General features: G+C 59.7%; 2 protein-coding genes across 3 annotated transcripts; one reads left to right on the forward strand and one right to left on the reverse strand.

The window, feature by feature from the left end:
* Nucleotides 1-18: 18 nt before the first annotated feature.
* Nucleotides 19-14148, forward strand: TMEM259 (transmembrane protein 259). Of its 2 annotated transcripts, none has more exons than XM_084499029.1 (11): nt 19-483; nt 3682-3948; nt 4262-4430; nt 6462-6572; nt 7765-7887; nt 8226-8326; nt 9251-9308; nt 9627-9710; nt 10229-10361; nt 10786-10885; nt 11745-14148. In XM_084499029.1, exons 1-11 carry the CDS (start codon nt 256-258, stop codon nt 12579-12581), a joined length of 2211 nt encoding a protein of 736 aa, XP_084355155.1. In that variant the 5' UTR covers nt 19-255; the 3' UTR covers nt 12582-14148. The 2 variants fall into 2 exon arrangements, with proteins under 2 accessions (XP_084355155.1, XP_084355156.1); XM_084499030.1 differs by having other exon boundaries at nt 4262-4376.
* GRIN3B (glutamate ionotropic receptor NMDA type subunit 3B) lies at nt 13544-20495 on the reverse strand (the record flags this gene model as incomplete). Its single annotated transcript, XM_084499022.1, has 10 exons — nt 13544-14657; nt 15144-15437; nt 15554-15621; nt 15712-15876; nt 15962-16113; nt 16262-16377; nt 16503-16648; nt 16754-17804; nt 18214-18812; nt 20058-20495. The coding sequence occupies 10 exons, from the start codon at nt 20493-20495 to the stop codon at nt 14570-14572; spliced, it is 3117 nt and encodes a 1038-aa protein (XP_084355148.1). The 3' UTR covers nt 13544-14569.
* Nucleotides 20496-20912: the final 417 nt, after the last annotated feature.

Here is a 20912-nt window from a genome sequence, read left to right on the forward strand (position 1 = left end):
AGAGGAGAAAGGAGGAGGAGGAGGAGGAAGAAGGCGGCGAGCGGCGGGGGGAGGAGGAGGAAGGAGGAGCGCGGCCCGAGGTGCCCGCACCGCTCCCGGCGCCGCCCATGGCCGCGGGGCCGGCCCGGGAGCCGCCTCCCCGCCGGGCCTGCTCGGGGCCGCGCCGAGGCCGCGGCGGGCGCTGACCAACGGGGCCGGGCCCTCAGCGGGGGGCGCCCCTCGGCTCCCCCCCTCCCCACCCCTCTCCGGGCCGCGATGTCCGAGAACAACCCGCCCCACGCCGCGCACCAGCACCCGGCCACCCACGGCGGGGCCGCCGGGGGGAACGGGCGCGGCGTGCGGAACCCCACCGGCAACCAGAACCCGCTGATCAACGTCCGCGACCGCCTCTTCCACGCGCTCTTCTTCAAGATGGCAGTGACCTACGCGCGGCTCTTCCCGCCCGCCTTCCGCCGCGTCTTCGAGTTCTTCGTCCTGCTCAAGGTGAGGGGCTCGGTGCAGACCCGGGGCTGCCCCAAGCTGGCTCGTAAACGCCTCCAGCCCTCGGTTCTGCCCCGTCTCCGGAGGTGTTTCTGCTGTCCAAACCCGGCTGGCGCAGGCCCAGCGAGGTGTGAGGAGCTGTAGGAATGCTCGGCAGTGCCCTGGCTGTCAGAGCTCTGCTGCGAGCCCTGGAGGTGCTGAGGGAATTGCTGACCCCGCTCCGTAGGCGAGGCAGGGGCAGAGGCAGGGGTGGGTGTGGAAGGTTTCATGGTGGTTCCAGGGGATCACACACGAGATGCGTGGCTGCTGGCATGTCGTCGAGTTGTCTCTGCTAGAAGCGAGCAGTGCACAGCCCTGGCTTGTTTAGTAGTCAACACCCTCGGTTGTTCCTGGACAGCATCAAACTTCCACTAAACCGGATAGAAGCCTGCCTGCCATCTTGTTGACGTGGGTGCAGCTCTGGAGACCTTGCACGTAAATGGGGTCTGGAAGTTGAGTCCTTCCCCTTGGGAGTCAGGCAGTGATGGGCAAAATGGCCCAGTGCTGTCCATGTGGGAAGTGGCCTTTGGGTTAAATGCCCCCAGGGCTGCCAAAGCTCGTCTCACCAGTGCCTGCTGGAAATTAAGGGTGAGGGGCAGAGGGGAGGAGGGGTAGCTAGGGAAGAACAGCGTGTCTCTGCTGCAGGTTTCAAAAATTTGGCTGCTTAACAGAAGAAAACATTTGGGATCTGTGTCTCATGCTGCACATAGACATTTTCTCCCTGTCCAAGAGGTGTTCAGGATTTTAACCTCTCTCCTTTCTCCCCCCGTTGTGTGACTGGATTCAGGCAGACGGGGAGATCGGAGCGGAGCCAGTGGCCAGGCTGGCAGGTGGAGCGAGCAGTCCGGCTGGTAGCAGTTCCACCAGAGCACACCTGAGGAAATAAAAATACTCACAGGGCACCTGCAGAGAGCAGTGCCTGCCCCCTCAGGGTCAGAAGCCAGCCGGGCTTTCAGCCTGCTCCATGCAGGGAGCAGCAGCAGGAGGTGGCAGAGGGGAATTCCTGAGGCTGCTCCTGCTTTGGTGGCCTCGCCGCCGTTCTTCCTGCGCCGAGGGAGCTGTTTGTGATTTACCTTCCCCTCGTCTTCCTGCGCAGCTCCCCCGCAGACGTGGTGTTTACCAGTCTGTGTTCACAGCAAATAGGTCAGGAGCAGCGGGTGCAGGGACAGCTCGTTGAATCGAGAGCGGGCACACGAAGTGCTCCCATGCTGCTTCCTGGGCTCCTGCTCCTTGGAGCTTTGGGCTGTGAACTTTGGACGGCGTTGGGTAACGTCGTGCTGGATTTATCAGCCTCGCTGCAGGGAGGGAGTTTTATTAGCTCGCTTTGTTTTGCTGTGACCCACAGCTGTTCCGTGAGCCAAAAAGCATCTTCCAAGTAGAACGGGCGTGCTTCAGCCTGAAAGGCCTCACTGGTGGGTGACAAATTGTCTGAACTTGGGGCTGGACATGCACTCTCAGAGCAAGCCACTTGATTTTTAATAATAATGTCCCTTTGCAGCACTGGCTGATGCTTTGGGGCTTTATTTCTTCTGGTGTGATAAGCAAGAATTTTCAGTCTGGTTGCCTGAAAGAGGCTCCAACAGAGACTTGCTTAAAACTCTTTTGGGATGTTACAACGTTGGTAGGACGGAAAACCAGCTAATTCCTGGGAATCAGCTCCGAGTTTGTTGAATTAGTGGGCAGGAGCCCTCTGTAGCTTTAAACGCGATGCAGGAACTGAAAGGTGCCTGCAGAGGATCGCTGACCCTGGGTGATAAATAGGGACCGTGCTGGAGGGAGCAGAACCAGGCTGCCTGACAGTAAGTCTGTCGTGTGTCGAGGGTCCAGAGCCCGCAGCAGTCCTGAACAATCCTCCAGACCCTCCTGGCACATCCTCAACTTTCAGAGGCTGACGCTTCTGCCCCGGGTTTTGTGTTGTGGTCTCGCAGCTGGTTGTCTCTTCTTGTGCAATCGGGCAGCCTTCCCCGAGCTTCAACAGGAAATGTTCGACAGGAAGGGTTTTGTGCGGAGAGGGGAATGGTGGACAGCCAGAGAAGGATGTAGTTTGTTGAACCCCACGGTTCCGTTCCTGTTTTTTCGGTGTTGTTTGGGACCTCGGCATGCGTTCGTTCTGCTCGTGTGGTTTTGGTTCCCAGGACCTTGTGTGGGGCTGTGGCTGTGGCTGCGAGCTGTGCTGGCCAGCAGGATGCGTGTGCTTCGTGCAGGAGGTGACAGGACCCCGGCCCCGTGGGCAAGGATGGGTCCTGCTTCTGGTGAGTTTGTTGGTGCTGAAACCGCAGCTCTGGTGTGCTGGAGGCCGCTTGAGCTCAGTTCATCGGCAGGTAGCTCTCTGCAGGGCTTTTATTTGCAGTTCAGAAGTGCTTCTTTCCCTGCTGTGCTCAACATCTGGCCTGACCGAGCAGAGATTAACCACAGATCTGTCTTAACGCCTCCTAATCTTCCTGCGAGAGCTTCGGTAGCCTTTCCTCGCGGCTGTGTTGAGTGAGCAGCAGATCAAAGCGAGTCTTGGGTTTAGCAAAGTGAGCTGTGGGTTGGCAAAGTTTCGTCAAGACACTGCTTTGGCTCTTTGAAACGAGAGAGAACTCAGCGGTAAGCCGTGTGGGGCCTGGTCCGTACCCACCTGCAGTGCCCCTGGGGCTCGGGACGAAGCACTTTGCCCCAGAACACGCGGAGGGAAGGCAGCGGGCGCCGGGCACGGGGTTTTGTAAGAGTTGGTGCTTTGTGACCCGAGGCAGCGCGCACACACTGCCGACGTGCCCCTTGGGTGGCAGCCGGCCAGCGTAGCACCCACAGCACACTTGCAGTGGCGGAGAAGTTTTGGTCAAAGGCACCTTGGAAACTGGTTCCCAGGAACAGCTTCAGGCCTCTCCTGGTGCTTACCCTGGAGAGAGGAGGGCTCAGCGCGTTGAAGAGGCTTCGGAAGGACAGGAAGCACAGGGAGAGTTTTGTCAATTGTCTGTGGGGCTGGAAAAGTCGCCCAGTTCTAGGCTGCCTTATTCTTTGGTGCGAAGACCACTGGGGTTGGAAAGCATAAAAGCTCTTGTCCACTTGCAGATCTGGGGTCTTTATGGGCAAAGAAGAGATGGTCGAAACTGGGGAGCCTGCGAACAGGCAGCGCTGGGTCAGGCTAACGGTGTCTGCTTTGTGTCTTGCCCTGTCCAGGCTCTCTTCGTGCTCTTCATCCTGGCTTACATCCACATCGCCTTCTCCCGCTCGCCAATCAACTGCCTGGAGCACGTGCGAGATAAATGGCCGCGCGACGGCATCCTGCGGGTGGAAATACAGCGCAACTCGAGCCGGGCCGCCATCTACCTGCAGTTCTGCGGAGCTGAGAAGTTCCCAGGAATGGTGGCTGAGCCCGCAGCTGAGGAAGAAGAGGAGGAAGAGGAGGAAATGACTGTGGATATGTTCGAAAACAGCTCTATCAAGGTAAAGGCACGCTCCCTGTGTACACGGGGGGAGGCGAGGGTTGGTTTGGGGACGAACAGTTTGTTAATGCAGTGTTTGTGAGTAAGCTGGGGTCCCTCTGTTCCCTCAGTCACCTGGCACAGGGTGTGTTCCCTTGGCTTTTCCTGGACCTCCTGGTTAGCCTCTCCTATTTTAAGACAAAACTTAAATGCTGAGAAGCCGGCCTCTCCTGGCTTCCTTCTGGTGGCTGAGGCCGTCGCTGGGGCACAGGGGGAGCCCAGAAGGCTGGAGCTGAAGTGATTGCTAACGTGACTTGTCCACGGTTTTCCCACAGTTTGAGCTGGATATCGAGCCCAAGGTGTTCCTCAAGCCGTCCCGGATGAGCAGCACCGAGGCGCTGAGCCGCAACGAAAGCCAGGAGTTCTCGTTTAGTGAAGCGGCCACTAAAGGTATGCAGCCTCTGCGGGAGACTGTGTCCGAGTTTGAGATGCTAACCAGAGCAGGTAAAGACAACTTCTGCTGCTATCTGTGCTCCCCCCTTCCCCTGCACCTTCCCTGCACCTCTCATCCCGGCTTTTCTGGGGCTGTGCACGGTGACCTTAAACGTCCCCAGGCTATCCCCGACGCTTTCACCTGTGGTTAACCGTGTCCCTGCTAACCACAGACCTACAGCAACGTCTTCCCTTTGGCTGGGGGGGCTGGGAGTTGGGCGGGTGCATCTGGGGGACGAGGTTTGCTGAAGCCTTCTGGGCTGGCATCATGTTTCTGCAGCGATCGCTGCCAGATAGCTCAGATGAATGCGAACCTCCCTCTCCTGAGCGTTCTGCATTTACTGTCCTCTGGAGACCCGTGGGGATCCAACTGACGGTGCACATTCCTCACTGCATTAACAGGATTTGGGCTGTATTTTGGGGCCCTGACTCAACACCAGTACCTGCAAGAGCAAACTAATCTGGAAAGCCACCAAGCAAGTTTCAGGAGGTTGCGAGATGCAGCCTTGCTGTTCTGCGTCGTTCAGAACATGGCTCAGGAGATCGTCCTGCTGCCTCCCTCCGCTGTTTTGGTGTGAACTGATAAAGTTTCCTAAATGCTAGAGGGAGATTCGGTGGCTTTGTTTGGTTTAAAATGGAATTCCAGTGTTAGAAAACTTTTGTCAGGGGAGGAAATCTGTTTAAAAAAAAAGTTTAAAACGAGAAATACGACAATTGGATCCTCATTTGCCTTTTTCCCCTTTGCTCTTGCACTGGAAGTACTGGGGTTCTTTGCTCTTCAGCAGTACTGGGTGTTCTAGCAGTGGAGGATTGTGAGGCTGGACGTGGCAATAGCGCCGTTCCCTTGGTCTTGCAGAGTTTTGCTTGATGCTGATCCAGAACTAATTAGTCCCGTGTTTAAGATGATTAAGTCTCCTCAGGCTGGAGAACATGTAAATATTTTGGGTGCAATGCCTTCATTAATAGTTGCTTAAGTTCTGTAAGAGCCCTGTTGTACAGCGCTGCCACCGCCGGGCTGGGCCTTGCTGTGCTGAATGCCCAGTGGGAAACGATCCAGAGACATGGTAGGAGAGAGAATCGTGCCCCTTGTTAACATAGCCCCAAAATTCATCTTTTCAAATGGGTCTTAGAGCCACATATGCCTGTTTGCAGTGTAATTCCAGCTCCTCTGTTCTGTAAGTACACCAAGTTCAACGTTTAGGCAGAATGTATTGCCATGGAAGAATGCTGTGTGATACCAATGGAGTAATTCTTTTGTTGGTACTTAACACTTCATTTGCATTTGAACTTAAAACTGTTTTTGTTTCAGTTTTAGTTTTCATTAAAAGCACCAGCCGGCATTTGCTGCCCAAGGAATGCGATCTCTCTCCTAGGCAGTCAGGGAGGTTGATTGGGCCCTTCTGTCAGTGATGTGTCAGCCTCGGTCGGGTGAGGCAGGCACGCTTCTTCCATTGTTGTATCCTATTAAACGTTTTTGGTGGTGGTGTTTCAGACAGGTAGCAAAAGCATTAATTTGTAACTGTCCTTAAAAAAAAAAAACTTCAGACACTGAAGGCTTTTCTAATCTGTAGTTGCTCCTGCCTAGTTTTTGAGATTTGTAATTGCAGCAGTGACCTCTACCTCTGCGTCCAGAGAAGTGCAGTGCTAGTTGTCCTTGCCTTGTTTACTTGGTGCTCAGCAGCTGAGCTGGTGCTCAGTTTATTTTCCTGCTGTTTCCTGAGCAGTGAAGAAGGCAGAAACTGAATGCAAAAATGAGTGGCGTGGGGCAGATTCTGGATGGTGCTTGACACAGCTTGAAACCTCTGCCTTGAAGCTTTCCCGGAAGCTTCACATTAAGGACTAACATCAAGGGAATGGGCTTCGGTTTCGAGAACTCATATCGATTCATTTTAAATTGGTTGAAGAAAGCCTGGAACGTGTTCACAACTGATTACGTTTTCAAGAACGTGGTGATATGGGGGGAGGGAGTCCAGAGGTGCTATTTCTTCTCGGCGACTGTCTGTGAACCCTGCTGTTGAGTCTCCCTCCCACCCTCTCTTGCAGTGTGGCCGCAGGAGGAGTACATCGTGGAGTACTCCTTGGAGTACGGCTTCCTGCGCCTGTCCCAGAGCACGCGCCAGCGCCTCAGCATCCCCGTCATGGTGGTGACGTTGGGTGAGTGAGGGAGCCAGCCCGCTCTGGTGCACCTGTGGACGCGTGTTCCTGCAGACACCCGACTGCTGGCTCTCGTCGGGATGTCAGTCATGTCCCATCTACTCCTTATTAGTCTTGTGGAAACTATTTATAACGGCTGATGGCGCTCATTTTTCATGTGGGAGAGCTGCTTTATGGAGCCGTTACTGCTGCGGTAGGTGGTACCTTCCCAAGAGGAGCTCTCTGCAGTGCTGGAGCCTGTTTCTGTTCCCGAGCCTTAATGTTGCATCCAGCACAGGTTTCTCACTGAGGAAGGAAAGGCCTGGTGGTACTGGGGGTGCTGTTTCGGTGCAGTCCAACTGGACTGCTTTGTTTTGTGGTTTAGAGGCTTGAAACAACACAGCCCTTTGAGGCAGAGACACTGCAGCGTGTAGCAGAGCAGCAGTGCTCGTGCCCAGTGGTGAGAGCTGCTGGGTGTGTGTCAGGGACCTGCGCAGCGCTTTCTCAGCACACTTCTGTGCCCCTGCCAGCACCAGCAGACCGTTTTCATGGGGCAGCGTTCTCTTCTGGCATTTACTCCGTTCAATTCAGAACCGTGTTCTCAAACCTTCTCTTGCCTGTGACGTTAATTGATCTGTAATGAGCTGGTGCTGCAGCGATTGGACTAGATCGCGTTACTCGCTCCTAACCAACCTGAAGCACAGCTGGGCTGGAGTACTAAGCAGAGACTCCATACGGTTAATGGGCAGTTTCCATGTTAAATGGTTATTTATTGACCTGGGCTTTCCCATTCAGCTAGACAAATTCCTTCATAATTATCCTAGTAATTTACTGAAAAATGGTTTGTTTCTGGGCTTTCGTGTTAATTGGATTTGGGGTATTTTTACCAGCTGAGCAGTGTTTGTACAGCAGAATGCACTTGGATGTTTTGTACCATCTTTGTTAGTGCCCAGAGCTGTGGGGAGGTGTTGGTGGGCTCCAGCAGCACCACGCAGAGCCCAGCTGATGGCTGAAAAGCCTCTGCAGTCCCTCTGAGCTTTACCAGAACAAATTTCTCTGGGCCATTACTTGGGGGTGAGCCTTTTGTTGCTAGGGACTCGGTCTAAGCTGCTGGCATGTGTGTCCTTTTAAATGATGAGAAGACTGTGCTTGCCTTCCTCCTCTGTGGTGTAAGATCTGAACAATCTGATTTCTGTGTCTATGTTCTGTCTAGATCCTACCAGGGATCAGTGCTTTGGGGACAGATTCAGTCGTCTGTTGCTGGACGAGTTCCTGGGTTATGATGACATCCTGATGTCAAGTGTCAAAGCCTTGGCTGAAAATGAAGAAAACAAAGGTAAGGCTTGGAATAATCACTTTCAGCAGCTGTGCAGAGCAGGTGGTGGCTTTTCTGTGGACGCATGAATATTGTCTTCTGACTATTGATTAATCTCTGATGCAGTTCACTGCGTTACGGAGGGGTGTTACTGTCAAGGACAAAATGAAACAAATGGGAGGGGAGAGACATCTGCAAACGTGACTTCCTTATTGCACTGCATAACAACGGGGTGCAGCCGTGCAGAGGGGTTGCCTTAGATCTCCTGCCTTACATCCTAGTTCTTCAGAAGTTTGGTCTTGTTTTGTGAGGTGGTTACATTGGGGTTGTGTGGTGGTTTTGTTTTTTTTTCCCCCCAGGTTTCCTTCGCAACGTGGTGTCTGGAGAGCACTACCGCTTCGTCAGCATGTGGATGGCCAGGACTTCCTACCTGGCAGCCTTTGTCATCATGGTGATATTTGTAAGTTGGCAGGAGCCGGGCACTGCCTGGACTCTGAGCTCAGCTGATCAGCATGTGGGTGAGGTTTTATGTCACAGTACAGGCCTGGGCTCATAGCTGCTTCTAAAGCTAAGCCACTGGAGCATGCAGCTCTACTGATTTATTTTTCCCTAATGCGGGTGTTTAGTGTCCAAAAAGTGAAGCAAACAGAGGAGCGGAAATAGAATGAAATAATGGCTTTGTTGTCAAAGGAGAGATCCAGATTAGAGTCTCTTAAGTGTAATTAAATGCTCAGGCTGCCAAGACACGGGGATTGCCAAGGCAAATTTGTCCTCAGATTTTTAAGAGTGGGTCCAACTAATGTGTCAGGGCTGATCAAAGTAGGATCAAATCTCCTGTGACTACGTGTGTGACCAGGCGATTGAAGATCAGTATGAGACAAGACTTCAAGTGATAACTGAGCCTGTGTTCACAGTCGTGGGTGACTGTCTCCCTTTGTGCCTGACGTCCCATTGATGCAGCTCCTTGTACAACAAAGTCACTGCCAGTGAGAGGAGAAATGGCGAAGAGCACAGGGTGACCTCTGGAGAGGTGCTGGGAGCTGGGAGGAGCGCAGATACAGAACGGGAGCAAACCCCAGTTCCAGTTCTGCTGCTGTTTGGTTTGGCCACTGCTCAAATATTCAAAATCGGTCTCTTTACAAACAAATTACTTACTGTCTGTTTCACTGCAGTAATGCAAAGATTAATTGCTGTTTGTGAAGTCCTAATTATTCTTTGGGAAATTGGTCTGCATAGCTCTAACTGAGGAACGTGGGATATGCACAGCATTCAGTGCAGTGTTGGGAGTCCAGGCTCACCTGTCTGAGCCTCTGCTGTCGCGTGATTTTGAAAGAAACCCTGACCCTGTGTGGCTCTAACAGTGGCCTCTGTTCTCATATTTCAGACTCTGTCCGTTTCGATGCTGTTGCGCTACTCGCACCATCAGATCTTTGTCTTCATTGGTAAGGATTCGCTGAGGGATTTAGGCTGATTTTAGGACACTGTGCAGCCCACTCCAGCGCGGTGTATTATGTCTATACCCTGAACTGTTGTGGTTCAGAAGAGTCCTGCATGTAGCTGAGCAGGAACTCTATCCCACCTTGATCCCCCTGCACCATGCGTCCGAGGGCTGTTCTGTCCCCTGACAAGTATCAGGGACAGCGGGCGTGGGGCAGTGGACGTCACAACACGCTGCAGAGCTCTGAGTGGGGAGTGGTGCTGGGGTGGGGGGCTCCTTGGTCCCACGTTCACTTTGTGATGTGGTGTTTTCCTTCTTGCAGTTGACCTATTACAGATGCTGGAAATGAACATGACAATTGCATTCCCTGCGGCTCCCCTGCTCACTGTCATCCTGGCCCTAGTAGGTAAGGATGTGGGCTCACTTCTTGTTTATGTGCAGCAACTCCCTCAGGGATCGGTAGGAAGTATAATTCCCTGTTCTCACCTGGCCACGGCAGGTGGTCAGTGTCTGCTCCTCACGAGGTGGAAGGCTCTGGAGTTTGCTGGCACAGTGAGCTGCGTTGTCCTTCTGTGTCCCCTGGAACAGCAGTTCGTTTGGAAGACCTATGAATTGAACCTTTGTCCATCTTCACTTCAGTTCATTTCAGATTCCCCCTTCCTGTAATTAGCACAGCTGGGACTTGAAACAAAGCCACCAAAATTCTGCTGGCCAGAGCCAGCTGATCCTCTGGCCTGCGTAGTGATTACAGCCAGCAGTGAGACTTGTTTGACTGCAGCTGGTGCTTTAAGCAGAGATGAGGTTGTCCTGCTGTGTTTTTTTGCCGTACAGTCATAGAGCCCCAGCTCTGGGAGGGATGTGGGATTTCTTCAAGCCGTAACTGCCCTGCAATGTGCTGACATCAGGCACCTCTCTGTCCCGTAGGTATGGAGGCCATAATGTCGGAGTTCTTCAACGACACCACAACTGCGTTTTACATCATCCTTATCGTGTGGCTGGCTGACCAGTATGATGCTATCTGTTGCCACACCAATACGAGCAAGAGGCATTGGCTAAGGTATGAGGAACTCAGTCCCATATTGCACAAACTCACTGCATATCCTCATCTCTGGTGGGGGCCCTCTTTAGATCCCTTCTTTAGATCCCTTCCAGTCCTCCCAGGAGAGCTTCCACTCCTGAGAGCTGTGTGTCTCCTCAGGAGCTGACCTGCATGTCACGGGGTCCAAAGTGCAATTATTTTCCACTTCAGCTCGTGCATGGAATCACCCCTACCCTTTGTCTGCCCTTTGTTTTGTTTAGTTGAAGACCTGTTCATAGTGAAGCATGAACATGTGGATAGTGAACGTGCTAATTGCATGTTAATGGGGGTCTGCACCACCCTGTGCAAAATGCACCAGCTCAGAGCAGAGTTATGAGTGCAAATAAACTCTTGTTTGTCCTGTCCATTGATGTATCCTGGTATCTGCTGCCTTTCTGTGCAGGTTCTTCTATCTGTACCACTTTGCCTTCTATGCTTACCACTACCGATTCAACGGGCAGTACAGCAGCCTGGCTCTCGTCACCTCGTGGCTGTTCATCCAGGTGAGTAGCTGCCATTTCTGCTCTTGTTCCTGCAGCCAGCTGCATGGGGGCACGTGCCATCGTGGTGAATTCAGTCCTGGTCCCTCAGAGGGCTCTGGCTGCCCGCAGTTTAAACCATTCCATTGCTGATTGCTCGCGCTGGCTGCGCTGTTAAAAAGCGATGGAAATGAGCTGCAGTTTGGGCTTCATCAAACTCCTTGTCAAGCGGAGTTTGAGTAGCAATGTTTGCTTTTATAAGAGGTTAAAATAATCCCTGGTTTGGAAATGGAGCAATGGGAAGGGGTGGCTGTCAAACAGCAGGACTTTTTGGTCACAGGCTCAAATCCAGCCATGTGTCTGACAGTAGGCTGAGTTTTGGAAGGGGTTAGGGAAGGATTTCTGGCCCATCTCTGGATGTCTCACTGAGAATCTCCCATGCAGAAGCCGAGGAGGGGGTCGTGTCTGTGCAGTGCAGGTATTGGCAAGACCACTCCCAAACTGCTGTCTTCAGCATCCTGGTTCGAGCAGACCTCTTGTGTGTCTCTGGCTGTTGACCTGCCCCTTTCCTGCTGTGAGATGCAGACAGGGAACTGAAGATGGGCTGGAGATAAATGCCCTCACCCTTGTTCTGACCCCTACAAAGGAAGGGGCGTTGTGCTCTGTTACCTGTCTTCAGAGCTCTTCAGTTGCTCTCCGACAGCAGCTTGCAGGAGCTATGGTGGGAGGGATAAGAAATCTCTGCAGAATTTCAGGTGAGCTTCTGGACAGAGCAGCCAAATTCCGCAGTCACTGGCTTTACCAGGAGATGACAGAACAGTTCTGCTAGGGAAACCTAGGCTTGCAGCCCCATGAGTGACTCCTTTCCCTTTGCCTTCTCCAGCATTCAATGATTTACTTCTTCCACCACTACGAGCTGCCGGCTATTCTCCAGCAGATCAGGATCCAGGAGATGCTGCTGCAGAACCAGCAGGTAGGCCAGGGGACGCAGACGACGCTCCAGGACAACCTCAACAACAACACCACCGCCGCCCCCGTCGAGGTGGGGAGCCGCCGGCCCCACCTGGCCGCTGGCCCTGCCGGGGAGAGCAGCGGCCCGGCCGCACTGACCCCCAGCGAGGCCTCCAGCGTCATCGCCGCGGCCACGGCCGGGAGCGACCTGAACTGGGTCGCCGAGACGGCCGCCATCGTCACGGAGGCCTCGTTTCTCTCCGACCTGAGCTCCACCCTGCTGGAGCCCAACGTGGTGCACGAAGCCATGGCCAACGGGAGCCCTCAGGACGCCGCCGCCTCCAGCCTGGTTGCCCGCATCAGGGTCAGCAGCGACCACCCGGAGACTGCTGTGGGCTCCATCACCATCGAAGTCACTTCGACGGCCGTGGTTGCTGCTGCAGACGTGCCCCCTGCCGCAGAGGCGGCGCCGGCTGCGCCCCCCGGCCCGGTGCAGGAGGACGGGGCCTCTGTCCCCAGCCCTTCCCCTGCCGAGCAGACTGAGGCCGCGCGAGGCTCAGACAGCCGAGCGAATCCTGGCAGCAAGAACTGCGCCGCAGACGGCGGCGTGGCAGAGCCCCCCCCAGCCCCTGGGGAGAACACTGATCAGGACAAACGCTCGGGCCGTGCTCTGGGGGACCGGGGGGAGAGCGGCCCTTGCCCTGCACCAGCGGATAGTACAGCCAGCTCCGGGCCGTGCTCGGAGCCAGACTCGAGGAGCCTGTCTTGAGTCCCTGTCAGTGTCCTTCTGGACTGCCAGGAAGGCATCTGGATTTCGTTTGTTACTATTTCTCACTTCACCATCATCCTTAACCCATGAATTCCTCTTAGCGGAGGCAGAGCAGCTGGGACAGAGAGAAGGTGCTGCAGTGAACTCCCCTGGGAAAGGCGCACGCTCGTGCACGGGAGGAGAGGCTGGCGCGTGTCGGACTGCTCGGTGCCAGCTGCTCCCCGCAGGGAGGGTGCGAGGGTCCCAGCGCCTGCAGGGCCTCGTGCTGCCCCTGGGGCTGTGTCCTCCCTGCCACCAGCTCAGTGTCACAGCTCCTCCTGGCCCCCCTGAGGTGGTGTTTGCAGTCCGGGCGTTGCTTGCAGACATGAGCTGGTTTGTGATGAGCCACGTGTGTGTGCGGCAGCTCTGGTCAGAACAGCAGCTGCATGCAAGCAGGGGCAGCCATGCTTGGGAGAAAACTGGTAAACTTTCCTTCTCTAGGGGAAAAGAAGCTCAACACCTTCCCCTGACACTGGGGCTGCTCCCACCAGAGCAAAGCTGGCCAATAACCAAAGCAGAAGCTGCATTTTAGCCCTGTTTTGTTTTCTTTTTGTTTTTTTCCCCTTGAATTTCACTTGGTCAGGGGGTTGGGAGGTAGAAGCTGCCCTGTGCAGGTAGAGCAACCACCCCAGGAAAGAGGCAGTGGAGAAAACATCTCAGCCCTGGAGAAATGCTCAGCCTTCCCCTGCTGGGGATCTCTGCGAGGCTTCCCTCATGCGGCCCCTCTTCAGTGCATGTGGCCCCGGGCAATTCGTAGTTGATGTCCTCTGGGAACTGATTCTAGCTTCGGTGGCTGTAGAGATGGGGAGGGGAAGGGCAGCAGCTCTGGCACCTGCAGCTGCAGGGGGTGCAGGTTGTTCTTCAGTGCCTTGTCCCTGCGGAATGAGTGGCTTTTCGCTGGCTGGACTGGTGCTGCATGAGAAGGTTTAGCAATGAACCAAAACACTAAAGCTAAGAAATTTCAGCTGATTTTTTTTTTTTTTTCCCTTGTTCTCCTGGCAAGCCCTGTGAGCCCTGTGCACACAGCTGGCTGCCTGCCCCCGGGGTGGGTGCTGGGAAGGGGGATTTGTGCTTGTAGGTAGAGCAGAGCTCTCCCAAAAAAGGGGGTCGATGCACTAGAGTGTCACATCTGGGGGGCTTTGGGGGGCATTGGGGCTGCTGCAGAGCATCCCCAGGTCTCAGCCTCACCTCCCCACCCAGCAGTCAGCGCCTGTCCCCCTCCCGCCTGCCTTTGGTGGCTTCCCCCAGCTCCCACGTCAGCACCATGAGGGCTCCCAGCCCCTCTGCATCTCCCACCCAGGTGCCTCCCCCCGTTTTTGTTTTCCTGTTGTCTCAAGGAGCCCTGGGTGTTGCTCTGGGGGGGGGAGCCCACTTGGTGACCAGCGCTGGGGGCTCCACTGCATGGACGCGCAAGAGGGAGGAGAAATCCGTCGGCTTTCAAGAGGGGTGGGAGGGGGAGGGAGGGAAGCAAACCAAATCATTTGACGAATGAAGAGTAGAGTTCATTCTATTTAATTAATGTACAAAATGTGTTTGTATATAATAATAAATATTATATCTAACAGCTGCTGTGGTGCTGCCCTGGTGTCCTGCTAGCACTGTGCTGGGATCCTGCTGGGAGGTGACGCGTGAGCAGCCCGGGGCCTGGCCGTGGGCTCAGCACCTCAACCCCTGGGTGCCTCTCATGCTGCTGGGGGGCTGGGGGGGGCCCTGCTTGCCCGGCAGGGCTGAGCCTGAGCCCCTGCCCTCGAGTTCACCAGCGCTGGGCAGCGTTTGTGCGAGTGGGAAGGCTGCAGGGAAGGAAGCCGTGCCTGTGGCACCCTCATCCTTCTACAGCCCCCCCCTCATCCCTCGCCTTTGGGCCCCGTTACTTCATCTCCTGCCTCGCAGGGAGGGGAGCGGGCTGAGGAAGGGGCCAGTGTGGGTGCCACCACCCAGTGCCCTGGGGCTCAGCCAGGCTTCGGCTCCCTCCTGCTGCCCCCGGGGCTGCTCCGTGCTCCTGCTCTGGGGCTCTCCTGCGGCGGGGCCGGCGCCTGCCTGTGGAGCAAGGAGAGCTGTCAGCAGGGCCCTGAGCCCCCGCCGCAGGGATGCTGCTGGGAGGGGGAAGCCAGGCTCGTTCTTCTTCATCTCTGTTTATAAAGTGTTCCTGAAGGCTGACGGGCAGATGTCCGGCCGTTCAGCTTGGATGTGCAGTGGCCTCTCACCACACCTTAACCTGCTATCTTCCCCAAAATTAAAGCCCCCCCACCCCCATCTTAGGCTGCTGACTCAGGTTGCTGCTCTTCAAAGAGCTGGGAGGAGAGACACAAACTCCCCAGGCCCTGGTGCTGGGGGGGGGGGAGGCAGCCTGGGGGCCTCCAGCCCTGGTCCTTGCTCTCCGAGGGGCGCAGCATCGTGCGGGACCCTCCCTAGTGCAGCTCTATGCAGAGGAGCCAAGCCTGAAGTTGGGGTGCAGAGCCCTTGAAGCCCCGGCTGTGCTTTTGGGGTGCCCCAGGAGCACCCCCAGGCCCCCTCCACACTCACCTGTCCTCCCGGGGCCGCTCCGAGGCCGGTGCCCGGCTGCTCCTGGCCGTGCCCATGGCGGCCACCAGCTCGCTCTTCCTCACCAGGGCCGCACGCAGCTGCTCCCGCATGGCCTCGATCTTCTCCTCCAGCTCCCGCAGCTCATCCCCCGTGCCCTGCAGCGGCCCGTTCCCCCGCGGCCCCGGGGTCCCCTCACCCTCGGGGGTGGCCGCGTCCAGCTGGAAACGCACCCTGCGCCCCTCCTGCCGCAGCCGGGGCCAGGGCTGCACCCCGGGGCTCTGCTCGGGGGCGCACCTTGAGGGGGGAGAGGGGTCGAGGTGGGGGCTGCAGGGGGGTCCCGCCGCAGCCCCGGGGCTGGAGGGTGCCCGTGGGGAGGATGAGAGCAGGGCAGGACAGGAGCAGGGCCCTACCTCTCCGCCAAGCTCAGCTTCTGGCCCTTCTGCTCCTCCACGCCCGTGTTCAGCGCCCGGTGGATTTTCTGTGGGGCACAAGGGAGGAGTGAGGGCCCCATGGGGAGACAGAACTGGGCTGGGGGAAGGTGTTGGGGCCGGGCTCCTCCTCGCCCCACCTGGCTGGTGTGCAGCCAGTAGTTGAATTTCTTCTTCCGCTTGATGCGGGGCAGGACCAGGCGGTAGAAGACGTGCTCGCCCAGCGAGGTGAGCAGGGAGCCGCTGAGCCCGATGCAGAGCAGCACAAAGAGCCCCGAGAAGTGGTAGATGCCCATCTGCAGGGTCTGCAAGGAGAGGGATGGGGGCATTGGCAGGGTGCTGGGGGGTCCCCGCAGAGCTCCCCCCTCCCCAGGGCCCGGCCGCCCGCACCTCGGTGACAGCGAAGACGCGCTTGCCGCAGGGCACCATCTTGTACCACTTGTCGTGCAGGAGGTCGATGAAGCCGGCCGACTTGTAGCGGCTGATGAACTCCGAGAGGTTGGAGGTCAGCGGCGAGTTCTGCGGGAGGCCGATGCCGTAGCCTGGCCCCCGGGGCGGGGAGGAAGAGAGCAGCAATGCTAGGACCGGGGGGAGCAATGGCCAGGCACAGCCTCCAGCACCCACCACTGAGGGGTCCCCCAGAGCCCCCCCAACAGCCCCAGCACGTCCCCCCTGCCACGATTCCCCCACCTTCGATGGCAAAGGGCTTGCCCACGGTGAGCAGTTTGCAGTCGGAGTCGATGGAGACCTCGTAGTCCAGCAGGGACTTGTCCATGATGAAGGCGTTGAGCTTGGGGGGCTCCGTCCTGCGCCAATGCGGGGCGGATTGGGGGGCTCAGGGATGGGGCTGCCCCCCCAGTGCGACACCCTCAGGGGGTGTGCAGGGGAGGGGGAAAGCGGAGGGGCCCCCGATGCCCCCCCCGACCCTCACTTGAGCATGGTGACGCCGGCGGGGGTGGTGGGGACGTTGTAGCGCCGCATGTACTCGTGCATCTCGGGGAAGCTCTTCTTGATGTACTCCTCGGCGCTGCTCTCCCACACCGTGCCGAAGCGGAAGCCCTGCGAGGGGTGATGCAGCTGGAAGGAGGCACCGCAGTATCAGTACCCCCTGCCCGGGGGGATCAGAGCCCCCCCTCCCTTCCCCGAGCACATCCCCAAGCCCACCCAGCGGCGCGCTCCCACCTTGGGGTCGTGGATGCCCGAGAGCTCCTCGAAGGTCTTCTCCCCCACCATGACGGCCGCCAGGTTGGCCGTGTAGCTGGAGAGCACCAGGAGGCAGAAGATGGCCCAGAGGTTCATGAGGAAGCGGCCGGTGCAGCACTTGGGCGTCTTGCTGGAGACGGTGCGCCCAAAGAGGATGGCGTAGCAGAGGTTGAGGGCTGAGGAGTAGGAGAAGATCTTCATGCGGTTGCGGCCGTGGGGGGTCATGCCGTAGGGGCTCTTCCACTCGTAAAGGGTGAGGAAGAGTGCGGTCATGTGCAGGGCCACGAAGATGCCCACCCACATGGTCCAGTGCAAGGGCCACATGAAGGCCCCGATAGGCGACGCCGTGTCCTTGGTCCTCACCAGGATGCCCAGGCTGGTGGAGAAGAAGGGGCTGGTGAAGTCGATGACTTTGCTCCGCGCCGAGTTGATGCTGAAGGAGGTGACGGCCATGTGGGCCGTGCCGCTGAGCAGGTCCCCCACCAGCCCCGTCCAGCGCCCGTTCTTCCAGGCCCCGTATTTCCCATCGCCCACGATGTAGAGCTCGAAGTCGAAGGGCACGTCCTCGGCCAGCTTCTCCAGCAGGTCGATGCAGTAGCCGTAGCAGCACTTCTTGTACTCCCGCGGCACCGAGCCGTTCCCAGCGCCGAGCTCCTCGAAGAGGGCATCCAGCACGGCTGAGTCGTTGGTGCCGGGGTCCAGGCAGAGCTGCCCGGCCGGGCAGCTCCCGTCCTCGTCCACCTCCCGCGTGAAGACGAAGGGGTGCTCCACCAGCGTCACCACCCGCAGCTTGGCGCGGGCACCGCCTCCCCCCTCGGCCAGGCTCTTGCGCTGGAGGTGTCTCTGCCAGGCGCCCTCCTCCAGCTCCAGCTTGCCGTGCCGCCAGGCGCCCATCGTCACCCACGTCGGCTGCCCCAGCGAGTCCCGCAGCAGGCTCCAGACGCGGTACTGGTGCTCCGTCTGCACCCGTGTCCCGTTCTGCACCTGCACGTGTCCCGTCCGGCCGTGGAAGGACGTATTGGACATGAACCTGGGGGGGGAGGGCACAGCGGGGTCACGGCTCGGGCACAGCGGGGTCCTGCTCCGGGGAGGGGAGGCGAGGGACGGGGCTTGCGGCTGGGAGCGCAAGGTGCCCAGCTCGGCACAGAGGAGGAGCAGGATCCGGCCCTGCTGCCTCTGCCCTGCAGCTCGCTGTGCTAGCAGGGCCAAGCGCTATTAATATTTATACAGCACCAGAGCTCGGGCAGCGTGAGGGAGATCTGAAGTGACGCAGCCCCCTTGTGCAGCCGCACAGAGCCTGTCCCTGGGGGGGGGGCCATGCACTGAGCCCCACAGCAGCGGCCACAGCGGCTGTGACCAGGTCACCCCCCCGCCATGCCCCAAAACCACCACAGAGGAGCAGGGAGGGGGCACGGCCCCCCCGGCAGCACCATCCTTACCTGGAGAGGAAGCGCCCCGAGGACTCGGCGCCCTCCCTGAGCCTGCCGTTGCAGTTCACCATGGTGGGGACGAGCGCGAGGTCAGGGCGCACGGCGGCGGCACTGGCGATGGCACGGGACACCAGCTCCACCGCGTCCTGCACGAACGGCTCCAGGGGGGGCCGGCCCACCTCCCCGAAGGCCAGCAGCCCCAGGGGCAGCCCCTCGGTCTGCAGCTCGCCAGCGCGGAGCGGGGAGCCCAGGATCCAGTGAAACTCCTGCAGCAGCAGCCCCGACTGTTCGACCACCCTGAAGAGCAGCCGGGCGCGCCGCAGGTCGCAGCCCAGCACCAGCACGGGGCTGGAGAGAGCCTTGAGGCGCTCCCCGCGCTGCCGGAGGTAGCGGGAGGCCCTGGGCTCATCCAGGTAGCCGAGGTCCAGCACGGCGCGGAGGAGGAGCTGGGTGCGGCGGGCCCAGAGGCCGAGGAAGCCGGAGACGTCCCAGGGGTGGCAGAGCACCAGGCTGGTCTCGTGCCAGTCGTTGGCCTGCAGGATGCTCGCCAGCACCTCCACCAGCGTCTCCAGCGAGCTCTGCCGGTCCATGTGGAAGTGGAAGGGGCTCTGCCGGCACACAGGGGTGGTGGCTGTCCCCAGCCCTGCTGCTGCCCCTGCGGACAGCCCAGAGCAGCACCAACCCTCGGCTCAGCACCATCCGTCCCACCCAAGGACCACCCCACTCCTGGCCCTGCTCCCTCCAGCAGCAGCACGGATTGGAACAATGGTTTCTCTCTGCCCACGCAGCTCCAGCCACACACCCGAGGGTGTGCAGAGCCCAGGAGACCAGAGAGCTGCCCAGGGAGGAGACCCCGCTCTGAGCCCCCCCGTTGCCACCTGAGGCGGGGGTCGTGCATCTGCCCTGCTGCCAGCAGCACGCAGCCGGCCCCAGCCCCAAGCAGGAGCTGCAAGGACGCAGCAGGCGTGGAGGGCGGCGCAGCCGGCGCGTGTCCCCGCGGGAGGCTGGGGGACAGGCTGCTGCCGTGCTCCTGCTGCGTGCCAAGAAGCGGAGTCACCTTCCTGGTGGCTGAGCGGAGGCTGGCGGCTGAGCCCAGCGCGGGCGAAGGAGCCCAAATGCTCCAGAGAGTGCAAAGGGGTCGGGCAACACAGCCCCGCGTGGCGAGGGTCTGTCCCCAGAGAGGACTGGGAGAGGGACAAATCCAGCCCCAGGACTGCGGGGCTGGGGACAGGTCTCTGCTGGCAATGTTTAGGCTGTGAATCACGGCACGGGTGAGTGTGGCCATTGCGCCTGGGCCAGTGGGGCTGAACTGGGTGGCACAGGAGGCTCTGGGCACATCCCCAGGGCCCTGCTGGGGCTGGACCAGGATTGGGACAGGGGATGGGGGAGCACAGGGCTGCCAGGGGAGCTGCCTTGGACTGGGAACTGGGATTGGGTTGGGACGGAGCTGGGATGGGGGCCGGGATGAAGGTGGGAGAGAGCCAGGATGGGAGCTGGAATAGAGGCAGGATGGGGGCAGAATGGTGCCCAGGAGGGGACTGGGATGATGCTGGGATGAGGTGAGGCTTGAGCCAGGATGGAGCTCGGGATGGCGCCGAGACAGGGACAGGAACAGCAGCAGGGTGAGGACGGGATGGGGGTGAGATGGGAGCCGGGAGGGAGCCGGGGTGGGGGCAGAAATTGGGGCCGGGATGGAGCCGGGATGCAGCGAGGATGGGGGGGCCACGACAGAACCGCGATGGGGGCAAGACAGGAGCAGGGACCGGAGCCGGGACGGCGCGGAGAGCTGGGACGGAGCCGGGGGTCCCTCCCGGGGGTCCCGCCGCCCGCAGCGGTGGTCGCGAGGCTCTTACCTGCGGGCGGAAGGGCAGCGGGCCGCGGGTGTCGAGGACGCTGACGAAGGGGAGGCGCAGGGCGGCGGCGAGGAAGTCGAGCTGGAGCAGCTCCCGGCGGGAGCGGGGCACGGCCAGGACGGCGGCCACGCCGCGCCCCCCCAGCGCCCCGCAGAGCCACCGCGCCAGCGAGCCGGGGTCCCGCGCCGCCGGGGCGCCCGCCACCAGCTCCAGGCTGCGGTTGTGGGGCAGCGCCGCCCCCCCGAGCCCTCCGGCCCCCCCCGGACCCCCGGCGGCCCCGGCCAAGGCGGCGCGGACGCGGCCGGGGGCTGCGGGCGGCAGCAGCGCTCCCAGGCGCACGGCGGGGCCGGCGCGGGCCGGGACGCGGCAGGGCTGCGGGTGCCCCCCCGCCGCCCCCAGCGCGGCCGCCAGCAGCCAGAGCGCCCCCAGCCCCGCCATGGGCACCCCCGGCCCCCCCCCGGCTCCGCTCTGCGCCCGTCGGGCCGAGCCGAGCCGAGCCGCGCCGGGCCGGGGCGGGCCGGGGGCGGGGGCAGCTCCGCCGCGGCGGGGCGGGAGGGGCCGGGACGGGCCGGGAGAGGCACCGGGAGCTGCCCCCCCACCCCCCCCCGGCTCCGGTGGCCCCCCGGAGGCTCCGGGAGCGCGTGGCCGGGGGGGACCTCCCCGGGGTCGGGTCCCGCCGCACCGCCCCGCAGCCCCCCGCGGCCCCCCGGGGGTGGCGCCGCCTCGCAGGGTCCCCCCCGTGCCCCGGGGGAGCCGTCGGGGGGGGGGTCCCGAGGAGCCGCCGCGCCTCGCACCGAGCCCCGACGCTGCGCGTTCCGCCCGCCCCCGCCCGACGGGACCCGGCCGGGCTCCGGC

The sequence above is a fragment of the Aythya ferina genome, assembly GCF_964211825.1.
Source record: "Aythya ferina genome assembly, chromosome: 26".
Lineage (NCBI taxonomy): Eukaryota > Metazoa > Chordata > Aves > Anseriformes > Anatidae > Aythya > Aythya ferina.

Excerpts from the sequence above, each read along its gene's own strand:
- TMEM259 (XM_084499029.1), top strand. The coding sequence starts at position 256 with ATGTCCGAGAACAACCCGCCCCACGCCGCGCACCAGCACCCGGCCACC. Across the intron at positions 9,711-10,228 it reads TGTCATCCTGGCCCTAGTAG|GTATGGAGGCCATAATGTCG; the intron begins GTAAGGATGTGG and ends TCTGTCCCGTAG. Across the intron at positions 10,362-10,785 it reads AGCAAGAGGCATTGGCTAAG|GTTCTTCTATCTGTACCACT; the intron begins GTATGAGGAACT and ends CTTTCTGTGCAG.